Source organism: Gymnoscopelus braueri (genome assembly GCF_963280865.1).
Source record: "Gymnoscopelus braueri genome assembly, chromosome: 17".
Lineage (NCBI taxonomy): Eukaryota > Metazoa > Chordata > Actinopteri > Myctophiformes > Myctophidae > Gymnoscopelus > Gymnoscopelus braueri.
This window is the reverse complement of record NC_137617.1, coordinates 48,846,180-48,860,021: the sequence shown is the minus strand read 5'-3', so window position 1 is coordinate 48,860,021 and position 13,842 is coordinate 48,846,180. Positions and strand designations below refer to the sequence as shown.

The window sequence follows — 13,842 nt, the reverse complement described above, 5'->3', positions numbered from 1 at the left end:
ATATTTGAACTGGGGAAGCCCCCAAAATAATCATATTTGAACTGTGGACCCCCTAAAATAATCATATTTGAACTGTGGACCCCCCAAAATAATCATATTTGAACTGGGGAAGCCCCCAAAATAATCATATTTGAACTGTGGACCCCCCAAAATAATCATATTTGAACTGGGGAAGCCCCCAAAATAATCATATTTGAACTGGGGACCCCCCAAAATAATCATATTTTCACTGTAGGCTTTACATTTAGTTTGACTCGGTTCCACAGTTGAATGTTGTGAAAACAGCCAAACTACAACGTTGTAGATCGGCTATTTTCACAATGTTTGCTTCTTTCTTACGTAATATTTGACGAATTCGCCAATTTGGTATTAAAACGGTCTTAAAAGTCTGTGCCGCCCATTCATTGCATGTGAGACTCGAGTTCCTTGTAGGCTACTGCTGTTTATTTACTGAAAACACCAAAACACTGTAGAACTGACGGTACATACAGACAAGAGAAAAAACATTAACTTGGATATTCTTACTTTTACATGGGGGGGGGTCGCCTTGGATACTTCAGTCTTTCTTGAAAAACTTTTATTTTCTCTTCTTTACTTTCTATTTCTTACTTTACTTTCTTTCTTCTATTTTACTCTCTTCTATCCAGCTCTCCCTCTACACAGAGTGCTCTCTCTCAGTTGAATGACACTGCTTCTCTCCTCTCAACCACAACCGGTGTAGCAAACAAAACTTAATTACAAAACACAGATGTAACAAATGACACATAATTGGAAACTTACAACACATAGAACACACTTAGAGCGCCCCCAAGAGACAAGAGTCAGTCACTAAAAATACAAATACAGAAAAATATAACAATGACTTGACAGCATTTACAAAGTCATTAAATTGTCACTTTATAACTGTGCAGATACCCTGTATATACACTTATACTGTATGTTGGTTTGTTCACTGTTGAGTGAGAAAACAATGTTGCACATTAAGCTAATCATCTGGGGACCCCCCAAAATAATTTAGGGACCCCCTGGGGGTCCCGACCCCCAGTTTGGGAAGCACTGCTCTACACTAGTGACAATGGACAACATGTATGAATACAGAGACACCACTCTGACAGGACTGTGGCATCTTGGACTCAGTTCATTCATAAATAAAGAAGAAGTTCAAACTGTTAAACAAACAGGACAGAGAACAAAGCTCTCCAGGAACTCCAAACTGAGAAAGTCAACGAGGGATTAAATACGTTTAAAAGCCTTTATTATCCTTGTTAAATCATTACAATAGCCGACGTGTTTGGACCACTAAGGTCTTAATCAGGGCTTCATTGATAAAAACTGATCAAAAACTGACATGCACTCATCTATAGTAAATACGGTAATAATATGCAGTCATCTACATAATGTACGGTAGATATGTAGGTATAAATCTTTATAAAACAAATTCAATCACACACACTGTATTGCATACATATAATAGTAATGGTTCTCAAACCACCATCACTGTACACTCTGGGAACGCAGGCTTATCCTCTCTCTCTGAGAGGCATGATAAGCACTGCTATCTGTTTATTTTTAAAGCAATCTCAGGAATGCTCCCCCCTTATATCTGTGCTTGGATGTTGGATCAGAACCCTAGTCCCTACCAGACCTGTTCTATGTAGGATCAGAACCCTAGTCCCTACCAGACCCGCTCCAGTGACTTCCTGACACTCAAGGTTCCATTTGCTCATACAGAGCACACAGGTAAGGCAGCATTCTCTGTTAGTGCTCCATCTGCCTGGAATGAGCTCCAGAAGTCCCTAAACATCAGATCACTGCCTTCCTTGGGTCAATATAGGGCAATGGTTTCCAACACTTTTGTTCCAGACTGTAACTGCTTTAATTCATTTTCTGGTGTATCTGTCTTAATACTATTTTTTAAAAATAATTGTAATACTTTTTTGAGTATTCTGTGTCTTCTGATTATATTGTAATATATGTAATATTGATGTATATATCCCTGTTGATATTATTGTGTTGTGTCTTGGCTACATTGAAAATGAGGGCCTGCCCCTCAACTGTTTTCCGAGTTGAAATAAAGGTTATGATGATGATGATGATGAAGGTGAGGTCCAGGGACCCACTGGGTTACTTGAGGGGGTTCCAAATGGACCCTTACAGTTCTGTAACTGTGAGAGTGTACCAATGGAACCTTGGAACCCCCTCAAGTAACCCAGAGGGTCCCTGGACCACACTTTGAGAACCACTACAGTAACATTGATGTCATCACTGTGCTGCTGTTATGTCAAGGAAGATAAATGTAGGAAAGGACACCGACGTCATTTTCTCTATCCAGCAACTCCAGCCGTCAGATTGGTCTCACTGGGAGGCAAAGTGCAGCCGGGAGGTGGATGGAATACATTGGAGTCAATGAGGGCCAGGTGGACCAGCTTATAAATAATCACTATTTATAAACCACTGAGACCTTTATAAAATACTCGGCTCAGAAAAATAAAAGAAGACATAATATCACACGTTGTTTTCTACTGTGTTGCTTTTCAATGTGTTCACTGTATCATTTTATAGAGGTATCTAAAGAGCACAAAGTACGTTTCTGAACGGCCTAAGTATCGTTTCCTGTCTGCCAACCAACATCTCACAATACCTCAGAGCCAGAAACGATACCTGTCGCTGTTTAGATGCCTCAATAAAATGATGTTCTGTGCACATCGAAAACCAAAGTGATTATAAAACAACCTGTGATGTGTCTTCTTTTACATTCCTGAACCGTTTATATGACAAAGGTTGCAATCGTTCAGAAATAGTGTTTGTTCATAATAAGCTGGTCCAGGTCTCATTGACTCCAATGTTATTTCACTGAACTTCCGGTGGGAGTTTGCCACTCGCGAGCGTCATGGCGCAAACCCCATAGATATAGAAACCTAGATACCTCATTGGCCTCTGCAGTTCGTTGGAGCAACTGGTATCGCGGCTGCCATTTTAGAGTAGGCAAGCTGACACTCAAAGTGACTGCTGGCTAATATCACAGCGCGTTGACTACTGGCCAATCACAGCGCGTTGACTACTGGCCAATCACAGCGCGTCTAACTGACTTTTGCTGCGCGGCTGCCTCTTACGAAAAGACCCGCCCCCATCTGCCTCTGATTAGCCTACCGATCTTCTGTGACACACGCGGAAGCTTTCCTACTCTAAAATGGCGCCCGAGATACCAATGCCTCAGAGCCGACTGCCGAAGGAGGCGTCTACCTTTATATGTCTATGGCATACCCAGCGTCCAGCGTGTCCTTTCCTTCATTTATCTTCCTTGTGTTATATGTATTTAAAAGGTTGATGATGTCATCACTGTGCTGCTGTAACTTATATTTAGCATTTAAAAGCTGATTGGACAGACGTGTGTTTCCTCCTTCTCTCCACCAGGGGGCATCAATGTCTGCATCTCTGAAAACACACACATCCAGTTACAACCATTCTGTTCAAAGACAATAAACAACCTATAAGAATTTGACTTTATAAACGGTAGGAAGTATTTTAACCAATAAGAATTAGACTTTAACTGTAGAAAAAAATCAACCAATAAGAATTAGACTTCATTAACTTTAGGACAAAATCAACCAATGAGAATTTGACAAATATTAACACTTTTATAAAGCTGTGCACTAGTTTTATCAGTTTGATAAATTCTGAAAAGTTTTATAAGCGTGTGTTTGTGTCAAAATGTAGTTTCTCACCTTCAGTTGGTTGTCGGCACCAGAATACGACCTGGTAGAAGAACAGACAGACAGACAGACAGACAGACAGACAGACAGACAGACAGACAGACAGACAGACAGTAATGATTTAGAAAGTCACACCTGGCCAAACTAACCGGTCTCTGACCTCAATCTGATCAATTTAATCAATCTGATCAATTTAATCAATCTGATCAATCTGATCAATCTGATCAATCTGATCAATTTGACTACAACTTGCTACACGTTTACCTTGTTTCTGCCACTGGTACTAGATAATTAAATAAACTTGTCAATTAAACATATAATTAGCAGGGGCGCAGGAGGTGGCGGCGGAGGGGTTTGAACATACTCAGTTCTATTGGGGATGAAGAAAAAAGAAAAGAACTCCGACATCTACACTGCATGTAGTAAATTTTTTGTACCGAATTAACCAAATGAGCCGAATTAAAGTAACAAAACACCCCCAACAAAGTAACAAACCTGGAAAAAATGTCGGTTCTAAAATGTCCTCTGCGTCCCTGTTAATTAGCAATAATTAAACAGTTAAATCACCTCTTTTCTTCCACTGCAAGTAGATGAATCCAGTCAGGAACAAGACCAGACCCAGAACCAGACCTGATGCTCCGATGGCCAGCTTGTTCTTCACTGACTCTGGCATGGAGTCATCTGATAAAAACACATGATATGACATATTTATTACATCATATTATATGATATTATGACAGCTGAGTAACAGTAACAGTAGATGTGTCAGGGTTCTCTCCTCAGTCTCTGTATGGTCAGCTTTTTAACATTTATTACCTTTTTCTGTTCCCTGTTTGCTTTAAGTCATTGGTTCTCAAAGTGGGGTCTGGGGACCCCCAGGGGTCCTTAGGGGGGAGGGGGTTCGAGGGGGTCCCCAGCAAAATGTGTTAATATAGCATCACAATAACTTTAACCACTTTAACCTTTTATACTTTGGCTATTCAAAAACAGCAGATCTACAAGCTCGAGCTTGTAGATCTGCTATTTTTGAAAAATCAGGAACATTTGTGCAAACCTTTGAATATATATATTTCAAGCGAACATTTTTAATTCAAATCTTTGCTTCTGGGGGGTCCCAGGACCAAACTATTGGAGATGGGGGTCCGTGGCCAAATACATATTATTTTGGGGGTCCTTGACATGAAAAAGTTTGAGAACCACTGGTTTAAGTGTTCAGTCATGTTTCTCTAGCTCTATATTCACTATATATGTAGTGTCTATAGGTCTTGTAACTCTATATTCACTGTGTTCTGTAGTCCACCATTAGAGGTTCAGTCATGATGACAGTAATGGATTACAGAAATAGATTACAGTAATAGATTACAGTAGTACAGTAACTAACCCCAGTCCACAATCAGAGGTTCAGTCAGGCCTGGATGTTCCACCATGCATGAGATCTTCTCTCCTGATCTGTGTGACACACACACACACACACACACACACACACACACACACACACACACACACACACACACACACACACACACACACACACACACACACACACACACACACACACACACACACACACTGTTTACACTTTAAAATGTTAGATTTGTATAAGTCTTTAATAAATCAGTGCTATTGAACATCCTTTACATCTGTGTGTGGGTTTTATAAATATTGAACCAATGAAAAGTATTAAAAAGCGCTTCTGACTAAACCTCCTAACTCCATTGGATCCTCAAACTGTCAGTCAAACCATAACTCCACCTTGTGGAGAGAGTTGTTTTGTCCATCATTGATTAAAATAATGATGATGAAAGAAAATGTCCACATGAATGGTAAAAAAAAACCCTCCTAACTCCACATGAGCTGTATGTGGGTAAAGTGATGATAATATAAAGACACAGTCAAGTATCTGACAATGTATAAAGTCACCTTTGATGAGGCAGTATTGTGTTGTTTTAAAGACTTTTTTTTCTTCATTTCCTGTAAAAGGAAATATTTTGGACATAGCTGGTTTCTACCCAACAGCAGATATATAGTTTATAGTGGCTTTGATCATCCATTTGATATATACATGCTGCTTTTCTATGATGGACTCATCTACTTGTAGATCTACAACAGGGGTGATGCAACTTTGATAATGTAGAGGACCACTATAATTCCACACTCACTCCAGAGGGACACATTGCATAGTGTTGCTGTCGGGCAGAAACCTCTTATCTCCATATTTTAACTATTTTCGTAAATTAATGCCGTACTTCACCATTCTATTATGTCACACAAAAGTAACCAAAAAAGAATACGCGAATGCGTGGCGATACTATTTTTGTGTCTATTACAGTAGGTGTGTATTTCTATGTATAGGTGTGTGTTAGGTGTGTACCTGGGTGTGTATTTCTATGTATAGGTGTGTGTTAGGTGTGTACCTGGGTGTGTATTTCTATGTATAGGTGTGTGTTAGGTGTGTACCTGGGTGTGTATGTCTATGTATAGGTGTGTGTTAGGTGTGTACCTGGGTGTGTATTTCTATGTATAGGTGTGTGTTAGGTGTGTACCTGGGTGTGTATTTCTATGTATAGGTGTGTGTTAGGTGTGTACCTGGGTGTGTACTCCAGGTAGGCGTGGTACTGGTAGTACCAGTCTCCATCAGGCAGCTCATCAGTAGAGGACACATCAGAGGTGATAGGTTCTTCATCTCTCAGCCAGGTCACCAGGATCTGTTTAGGATAGAAGCTGTAGCTGCTGCACACCAGCATGTGAGTGTGTTTACCACCACCAGAGGGCGTCTCTGAGGCCAGTCTCACTTTGGGAATCACTGGAACAACAAGAAAATTATAATAATAAATAATAATAATAATAATAATAATAATAATAATAATAATAATGATAATAATAATAGTGATAATAATTATGTATTATTATTATTAATCATTTATTTATCATTTCATTTATACTATACTTCACTAGTATTATAATATCTCATTATTACACAGTCTCATCAGATCAGAACTGAAAACTACTTGTTCAACCTTCACATCATCATACAGTCATTTGTACAAATCATTAAAGCCTTTTGTCAAACTTTTCAACAAATTACAAATGCTTCGGCACATGGATCAATGTTTTATAATCATGTTGACAGCATTAATCATCTCTGAATATTAATGATTTATAATGATGTCATGTTATAGTTTATGAGGTGATTGAGTGTTTAGTGCTGGTCTGAGATCAGCTCACCTGTCTTCTCCAGAGCATTGGAGTAGTCGATCTCAGCCCAGCGTTTGCAGTAGAGCTCTACACGTGATTTCATGTAAGCCATCTGTCCAGGATCTTTATTCCAGCTCTCTGCGTTCTTCACACCAAGCTCAGTGTAGCCAACCCACTGACCCACCCTGCTGTCAAACCTGGTGATCTCTCGATTATGGAAATTCATTACGTTTATGTACTGTATGTCCTTCAGGTCAGTGGAGTTAAACACACACCGGGTAGCACCATAGAATGGAAATCCATCTGGAAATAGAACATTAAAATGTCATCAATATTATTATCTCTATAATATCAACACAGAGTGAATGTGTGAATTATTAAGTGATTAAATAAAGTTTACCTGCTCCATTTAAACAGAAGAAACACAGTGAAACACAGAGCCATGGTTTAGTTGAAGTCATGATGAGTTGAGATGTTTCAGAGTTTAGTTGAAGTGTTGATCAGTTGACGTTCTGATGTGTAACTGAACACTTTCTCACTTTTTTTTTGCAGCGTCTACTCCACAACAACCAATGAAAAAATATAATTCACTCTCATCACTTGTTACCAGGCAGACGTCAAACCAAAACTACAGCAGATTAACGGTTGATTTGTAATGGAAAGAAGTTAATATGCTGTATATTATATTTTCTATTTACTATACTGTTATTTTACTCCAGTAAAAGTTTGATTACAGGACTTTTACTTGAGAGGGCGCAGTCACACCGAAGTTTAATTCTACTTATGAGGGTGGATTCTGCCCATGCTTTTTAATGAGAATGGAGGTTTTATTGACAAAATCTGAGAATGGCAACAAACCGCTCCATTCCCATTGAAATGAATTGGCAGAATCCACCCTCATAGGTAGAATAAAAGTATGGTGTGACTGTGCCCTAACAGCGTATTTCTACATTGTGGTATTGCTACTTTTACATAAGTTAAAAATAAAATAATTAAAAGGAGTATTTTGCACCATTCTTATTAGGAAAGTATTATAATTATTATAATTAATTATTATTATTACCCTTATCATTATTATTATTATTATTATCCTCTACCCCAAATCTCTGCTGGGAAGTCTAGGATTATGCTTCACCACTGGATTCCAGATAAGCGGTATATAGACAGATGGATGTTTGGGTCCATACATACATGTCAATCTGATTTAGATAAAGTCTCTATAAAAAAAGTATTTTCATGATTAATATCATATATCGTCTCATCTTATAATTAATATCTGATATCTGTTATCTCATCTCATGGGGATGCAGTATAGCATATAGCATAGTATAGCATTTTATTGAAGTCAGTCATGTTTTATTAAGCTGAAACAATAATTTTCTTCAAATCATTGATTCATAAACAGATTTACTAAATGTTGTTTATAGCCTCACCCAATCACACAAAAAAATCTTGATTTTAATATCGATGGCAAAATGTAAGATCAATAGTATCCTATAGACCTGTTAATTTATGAAAATGTGATAATAGACAGTATGTGTCCAGACAAGGAGAAACTCTGAAGATGGTGTTAAAGTGGCACTATGCAATTATTTTTTTATTTAGTATGTTAATACAATATAACTTATACAATCTGTATGGTAGAGTATGTTAATACAATATAACTTGTACAATCTGTATGGTAGAGTATGTTAATACAATATAACTTCTACAATCTGTATGGTAGAGTATGTTAATACAATATAACTTATATAATTGGGGTGGTTATATTTGGTCTCCCTGATCTTCTATTGAGACATTTAGATCGTGTCAAAGGTCATGTCTCACCTAGACACAGGATCTGACACGAATTTAGACCTGATGGTCAAGATTGAATTTATCCCCTGAGCAAGCAGGAAGGCTCTATTAGCTCAATGTTAAAACATTTCAGGACTAGCGCAGGAAACCAGGTTCAAATCAGGGGCAGAAGAGGAAAGTTACATAGTGGTGCTTTATTTATAACATGAGTATGATGATTATTTAGTTGCATTCATTTCCTTTGATGAGGAAGAAGGTTCCCATGGCAACCCCCAGCAGACCCAGGGTCAGCCCCACCCCACAGAACACATCTGGACCCACACCGGGCTGAGCTGGGATGTGATGATCCACATCTGGAGAGAAAAAAAACACGCACACGCACACACACACACACACACACACACACACACACACACACACAATAATATATAATAATCTTCATTTCAGACCCGTGGGTCCATATAAAAAAAGAGGCTCTGAACAGTGAACACTTCACATCAACAGAACACATAGAAGTTTCAGGAGCAGCATATTGGCCTGTTCAGTTACTGAGTAAACTGATCTTTAAGGATAGCCTATACATTATATCAAAAATACTTATCACTACTTACAAAGCCCTCAACAACCAGGCCCCCCATCCTCAGGACAAAAAAGTGAACCTGGGATGACAGGGCTTTCTCGGTGGCCCCGCCCCTCACTGTGGAACTCACTCCAAGCTCACATGAGAGCTGCCCCCCCCCCCCCAACCCTCACCACGTTTAAAACCACACTGAAAACCCACCTTTTCAGACTCGCATTCCCACATAAATCCCAATTAGTCTCTTATAGTTTTAAACCTTTTTAACTAGTTTTTCCAAATAAAGTTGTTTTTATTCTGTTTATGTAAAGTGACTTTGAGTACCCAGAACAGCGTAAAAAGTATGTATTATTATTATTATTATTATTATTATTACACTTATCATTATTATTATTATTATTATTATTATTATTATTATTATATCACATGAGTCCAGAGATCATGTGTAGCAATGTGTGAGTTCTGGGAATAATCTAACTAACTAGGCGTGGCCTATATGGGGACTTGCAACACCAAGCAATATATTTTGGGTGCATGTATGACTTATGGTTCAATAGTTACAGGCCAACATGTACAGTGGGCTGGTACAGCCTCAACATGATTTAAAAAGTATGAAAGCATTGACTTCCTTATCCTACTGACTACATGGACAAGACATTTAGTGTTGGTTGGTCTGTTAGTTTTATTGTAACTTAAGAAGATCTTACCCCACATCCTGGTCTCAGGTCCAGTCAGTGATTGGTGGTTGACTGTACAGCTGTAGATGTCTCCCTGCTCTGGTGTGACCCTCACACTGGAGAACTGGTAGAAGGTTCCATCTTTCTTCAGGTACGGGATGGTGGTAGTGATGTCACTGGTCAGGTTGTGGTTGTTCCTGGTCCATGTGACTTGAACCGGGGCGGGATAGAAACCAGTCACATGACACATGAGAACGTTGTCCACTCCTAGTTCAACGTCTTCTCTGGAGTAGATCTTGGTGTCAGGAGCTACTGCAGATACATAACATACACAAACACACATAGATGTTACATCATTCAGGAGACTCAGGATCCATGGAATACTTCCAAGCATGGATATTGATGAGACTATGAGATAAATATGGTGAACTGCTTTAAGCCTCTTAAAAGGACAACTTTCTTAAAAAGATTAAAAAAATACAAATAAAATTAATCTGCAAGACGCGTGTGTGTGCGTGTGCGTGTGCGTGTGTGTGTGTATGTGTGTGTGTGTGTGTGTGTGTGTGTGTGTGTGTGCGTGCGAGCGCAAGTAAATAGAAAGTAGATGGTCCCTGAAAATGTTCACATTTTACACATAACTCATTCATTACATTATGTCATCAAACCTCTTTGTCTCCTACTCCCTAGACACACACACACACACACACACACACACACACACACACACACACACACACACACACACCTGGTTCCAGTGTTAGCTCCTTCAAGGCAGTGCGAAGTGTCTCCAGGTTTTCTTTGCAGATGTGCAGACTAGCCACAGCTGATGGATAAGCTCCTTCTACGTAGGTGAGTGGATCTATGAAGTCAGGCTGAGGCATCACCCCCTTCCCCTTGGTGAAGTCTGCGTACCACTTCACCTCTCCATCCAGTCCATACATCACCTCTCCATCTGTATCTGAACAACCTGATACACTAAGATCCTCATGAAACGCTGGAAATAAAACAAACATACAAATTAAAACACAATCTTCTTCAAAGTGACACAGAGAGAGAGAGAGAGAGAGAGAGAGAGAGAGAGAGAGAGAGAGAGAGAGAGAGAGAGAGAGAGAGAGAGAGAGAGAGAGAGAGAGAGAGAGAGAGAGAGAGAGAGAGTGTGTGTGTGTGTCGGGGGGGTCATTAACCCATTAAGACCGGGAACGCATCTGTGTCATTTTAATATTTATTTGGCTGTTCAAAAATAGCAGATCTATAAGCTCATAGCGCGGCACTCGGTGCCGCGCTATGAGCTTGTATATCTGCTATTTTTTTAATAGCCACAGATATATAAATGTATACTTTACATAACCACAGATATATAAATGTATACTTTACATAACCACAGATATATAAATGTATACTTTACATAACCACAGATATATAAATGTATACTTTACATAACCACAGATATATAAATGTATACTTTACATAACACAGATATATAAATGTATACTTTACATAACACAGATATATAAATGTATACTTTACATAACCACAGATATATAAATGTATACTTTACATAACCACAGATATATAAATGTATACTTTACATAACCACAGATATATAAATGTATACTTTACATAACCACAGATACATAAATGTATACTTTACATAACCACAGATATATAAATGTATACTTTACATAACCACAGATATATAAATGTATACTTTACATAACCACAGATATATAAATGTATACTTTACATAACCACAGATATATAAATGTATACTTTACATAACCACAGATATATAAATGTATATAGTTTATAATAACATAAATGTGATGTACTTCACCTGGGATCGCTTTGACATGAAGTACAGAGGAGAGGATGAGGAGGGTGGCTGCAGTCTTCATCATCACTGATACAAACTGAACTGAAGTGAATAAAGAAATTAAAAACTGATCAGAATAAACAGATCAATAATCAGGTGTTGACTTCTAGACACGTTCTGAAGTCTGAGAGAAAATGGAGGGTTTGTTGTGTAGTTTAGAAGAATCAACCAATCAGATTAAAGATACAACGTTGCATCATCTGTCTCCTGGAAGACGACATTCTGAACTGTTGAAGAGAAACACATTGATTGATTTTTTAGAAATGTACCACTTAAACCCTCAATTCTTAGTAAACTTTACCTTTGGCTCTGTACTTGGTTCACTCTTTTTTCCCTCTACACCAAATCTCTTTGCCGAAAATAGGGAGCTTGTGGATCAGCTGTTTTCGGCAAATGTTCCCCTCAGAACAGGGATGCTAGGGTTCAAGTAAAAGAAAACATATCCTTTCACACAAACATTTGGTGGCCCTCCTATTGTAAATCTACCTAGGGGTCCCAGACCCCCTGTTGACCCCCAGGTGTTGTGTTACTGGCATCAGTGTGGGTTGGTTCTATATTATAACCAGGTGTTGTGTTGTCAGGCTGTACTGGGATCAGTTTGTAAAATCAAAACGCTTTCATGGAATAAAAGACTAAAAGAGTTATCATTGACTAAAACTAGAATAACATGTAAACCGTTTTTGTTGACTAGAACTAAAATAAATACTTAATGTTTTGTTGGACTAAGATAAAGACTAAATGCTCGTCTTTTAGTCGACTAAAACTTGACTAAATAAAAACAGGATGAGGATGAATAAATATGAGAAAAACTAACAAGGGCGATTGAAACTGGACTAAGACTGAGACTATATTAAATGGTTGATAAAATCAACACTAGTGCAATCAACAACATTTTTTTTTGCAGATCGGTGCAGTAAAAACTCAAATCGGCCTGTTATAGTGTCACCATGACATGAGGCTGATTTGAAACATTTCAAGTGGCATTTCTTCCTCGGCCTAGTGGGAATGTGCATGCAAAAAATCCCGGAAATCACACGCTGGGTTCATGATTTGAGGCTATTTTGTTCAAAAGGACCAATCCTGCAAACTTTGTAAGCCAATCTTAACCAATCAGGATGGAATATGAAAAATCTGAAAGACTGTTTGGTTTAATGACTATAGAGATAATGTGTACCGATTTGTGTGATGTTTGGACAAAATCTGTAGGAGCAATACGAAAAAAAAAGTTTTGCAAAAATGGACCTTCTGGTGGCGCTATAACAGGCCGATCTGAGAAATCTGGGGCAGAGCTTCTGCTCTGGCATCTAGGGAGTGTGTGTGTACAGTTTTGCTGCGATCGGCCCAACGGTGCCGGAGATTAGCTGCTCACAGACAGACAAAACACTCTCTGCCGCACCTTCGGCCTGGTGGAGACAATAACACACTTGATGGACTGGAAGTGAAAAGGAAGAGAGGGACCATAAGCTAAATTCTATTCCCCAAAGCTCGGTCACTCGCTCACTCTCCTCGCTTCCTCCACTCGCGCCTAAGCCCCGCCCCTGCGAGGAGCCGAGGATTATTTGCGAGGACGGAGTGGTCGACCGGTTGCCCTCAAAGGATCGGACTGTCATTTCAAAGCGACTGCAAATTCCGCGATCACTTATGACGTTTCACACAGCTGGACCAGAGCAGCAGAGGCGTGGATGAAAATATACATGCATAGAATAATATGCAGGTATAGAATAATACAGAATATAAGAATAGACAATTCATCAATGTGGATGGCCACATTATCTTTATAGTTAACATTTTGTGCAAAGCCATTTATTCCTGAAATAGTGAACGAAGCGCCAGGATGAGCAAACTTACATTTATGAATACACGTGATGCGGAAGTCTGCTATTGTAAATCTACCTAGGGGTCCCGGACCCCCTGTTGACCCCCAGGTGTTGTGTTACTGGGATCAGTGTGGGTTGGTTCTATATTATAACCAGGTGTTGTGTTGTCAGGCTGTACTGGGATCAGTTGGTA

General features: G+C 38.9%; 3 protein-coding genes and 1 long non-coding RNA gene across 5 annotated transcripts in view; 1 reads left to right on the top strand and 3 right to left on the bottom strand.

Annotated features, from left to right (window-relative positions):
- LOC308105257 (mamu class II histocompatibility antigen, DR alpha chain-like) overlaps positions 1-13,842 on the top strand; it is a 305,525-nt gene that overhangs the window by 96,984 nt on the left and 194,699 nt on the right. The window lies entirely within an intron of this gene.
- Positions 1,659-7,430, bottom strand: LOC308105253 (H-2 class II histocompatibility antigen, E-S beta chain-like). 2 transcript variants are annotated; one of them, XR_013934887.1, is made up of 8 exons: positions 7,309-7,430; positions 6,939-7,211; positions 6,300-6,516; positions 5,095-5,162; positions 4,281-4,394; positions 3,726-3,756; positions 2,232-3,435; positions 1,659-2,127 (listed from the first exon to the last, which is right to left on the bottom strand). XR_013934887.1 is itself a non-coding variant. In XM_080455893.1 (7 exons), exons 1-6 carry the CDS (start codon positions 7,367-7,369, stop codon positions 3,728-3,730), a joined length of 762 nt encoding a protein of 253 aa, XP_080312019.1. In that variant the 5' UTR covers positions 7,370-7,430; the 3' UTR covers positions 1,659-3,435; positions 3,726-3,727. The 2 variants fall into 2 exon arrangements, 1 of the variants encoding a protein (XP_080312019.1); XM_080455893.1 differs by having other exon boundaries at positions 1,659-3,435.
- The window catches only part of LOC308105259, a 106,305-nt gene continuing 94,121 nt past the window's right edge, over positions 1,659-13,842 (bottom strand). The window contains exon 2 of the long non-coding RNA XR_013934890.1: positions 1,659-3,131. This is a non-coding gene — a long non-coding RNA (uncharacterized lncRNA). The remainder of the gene's footprint in view (positions 3,132-13,842) is intronic.
- LOC308105256 (mamu class II histocompatibility antigen, DR alpha chain-like) lies at positions 8,880-11,944 on the bottom strand. The gene is made up of 4 exons (XM_080455896.1): positions 11,794-11,944; positions 10,705-10,953; positions 9,990-10,271; positions 8,880-9,058 (listed from the first exon to the last, which is right to left on the bottom strand). The coding sequence occupies exons 1-4, from the start codon at positions 11,855-11,857 to the stop codon at positions 8,928-8,930; spliced, it is 726 nt and encodes a 241-aa protein (XP_080312022.1). The 5' UTR covers positions 11,858-11,944; the 3' UTR covers positions 8,880-8,927.

Excerpts from the sequence above, each read along its gene's own strand:
- LOC308105256 (XM_080455896.1), bottom strand. The coding sequence starts at position 11,857 with ATGATGAAGACTGCAGCCACCCTCCTCATCCTCTCCTCTGTACTTCAT. Across the intron at positions 10,954-11,793 it reads TCATGTCAAAGCGATCCCAG|CGTTTCATGAGGATCTTAGT; the intron begins GTGAAGTACATC and ends TTTTATTTCCAG. Across the intron at positions 9,059-9,989 it reads ACCTGAGACCAGGATGTGGG|ATGTGGATCATCACATCCCA; the intron begins GTAAGATCTTCT and ends TTTTCTCTCCAG.
- LOC308105253 (XM_080455893.1), bottom strand. The coding sequence starts at position 7,369 with ATGACTTCAACTAAACCATGGCTCTGTGTTTCACTGTGTTTCTTCTGT. Across the intron at positions 6,517-6,938 it reads CAATGCTCTGGAGAAGACAG|TGATTCCCAAAGTGAGACTG; the intron begins GTGAGCTGATCT and ends TTGTTGTTCCAG. Across the intron at positions 3,757-4,280 it reads CTTGCAGTGGAAGAAAAGAG|GTCGTATTCTGGTGCCGACA; the intron begins GTGATTTAACTG and ends TTCTTCTACCAG.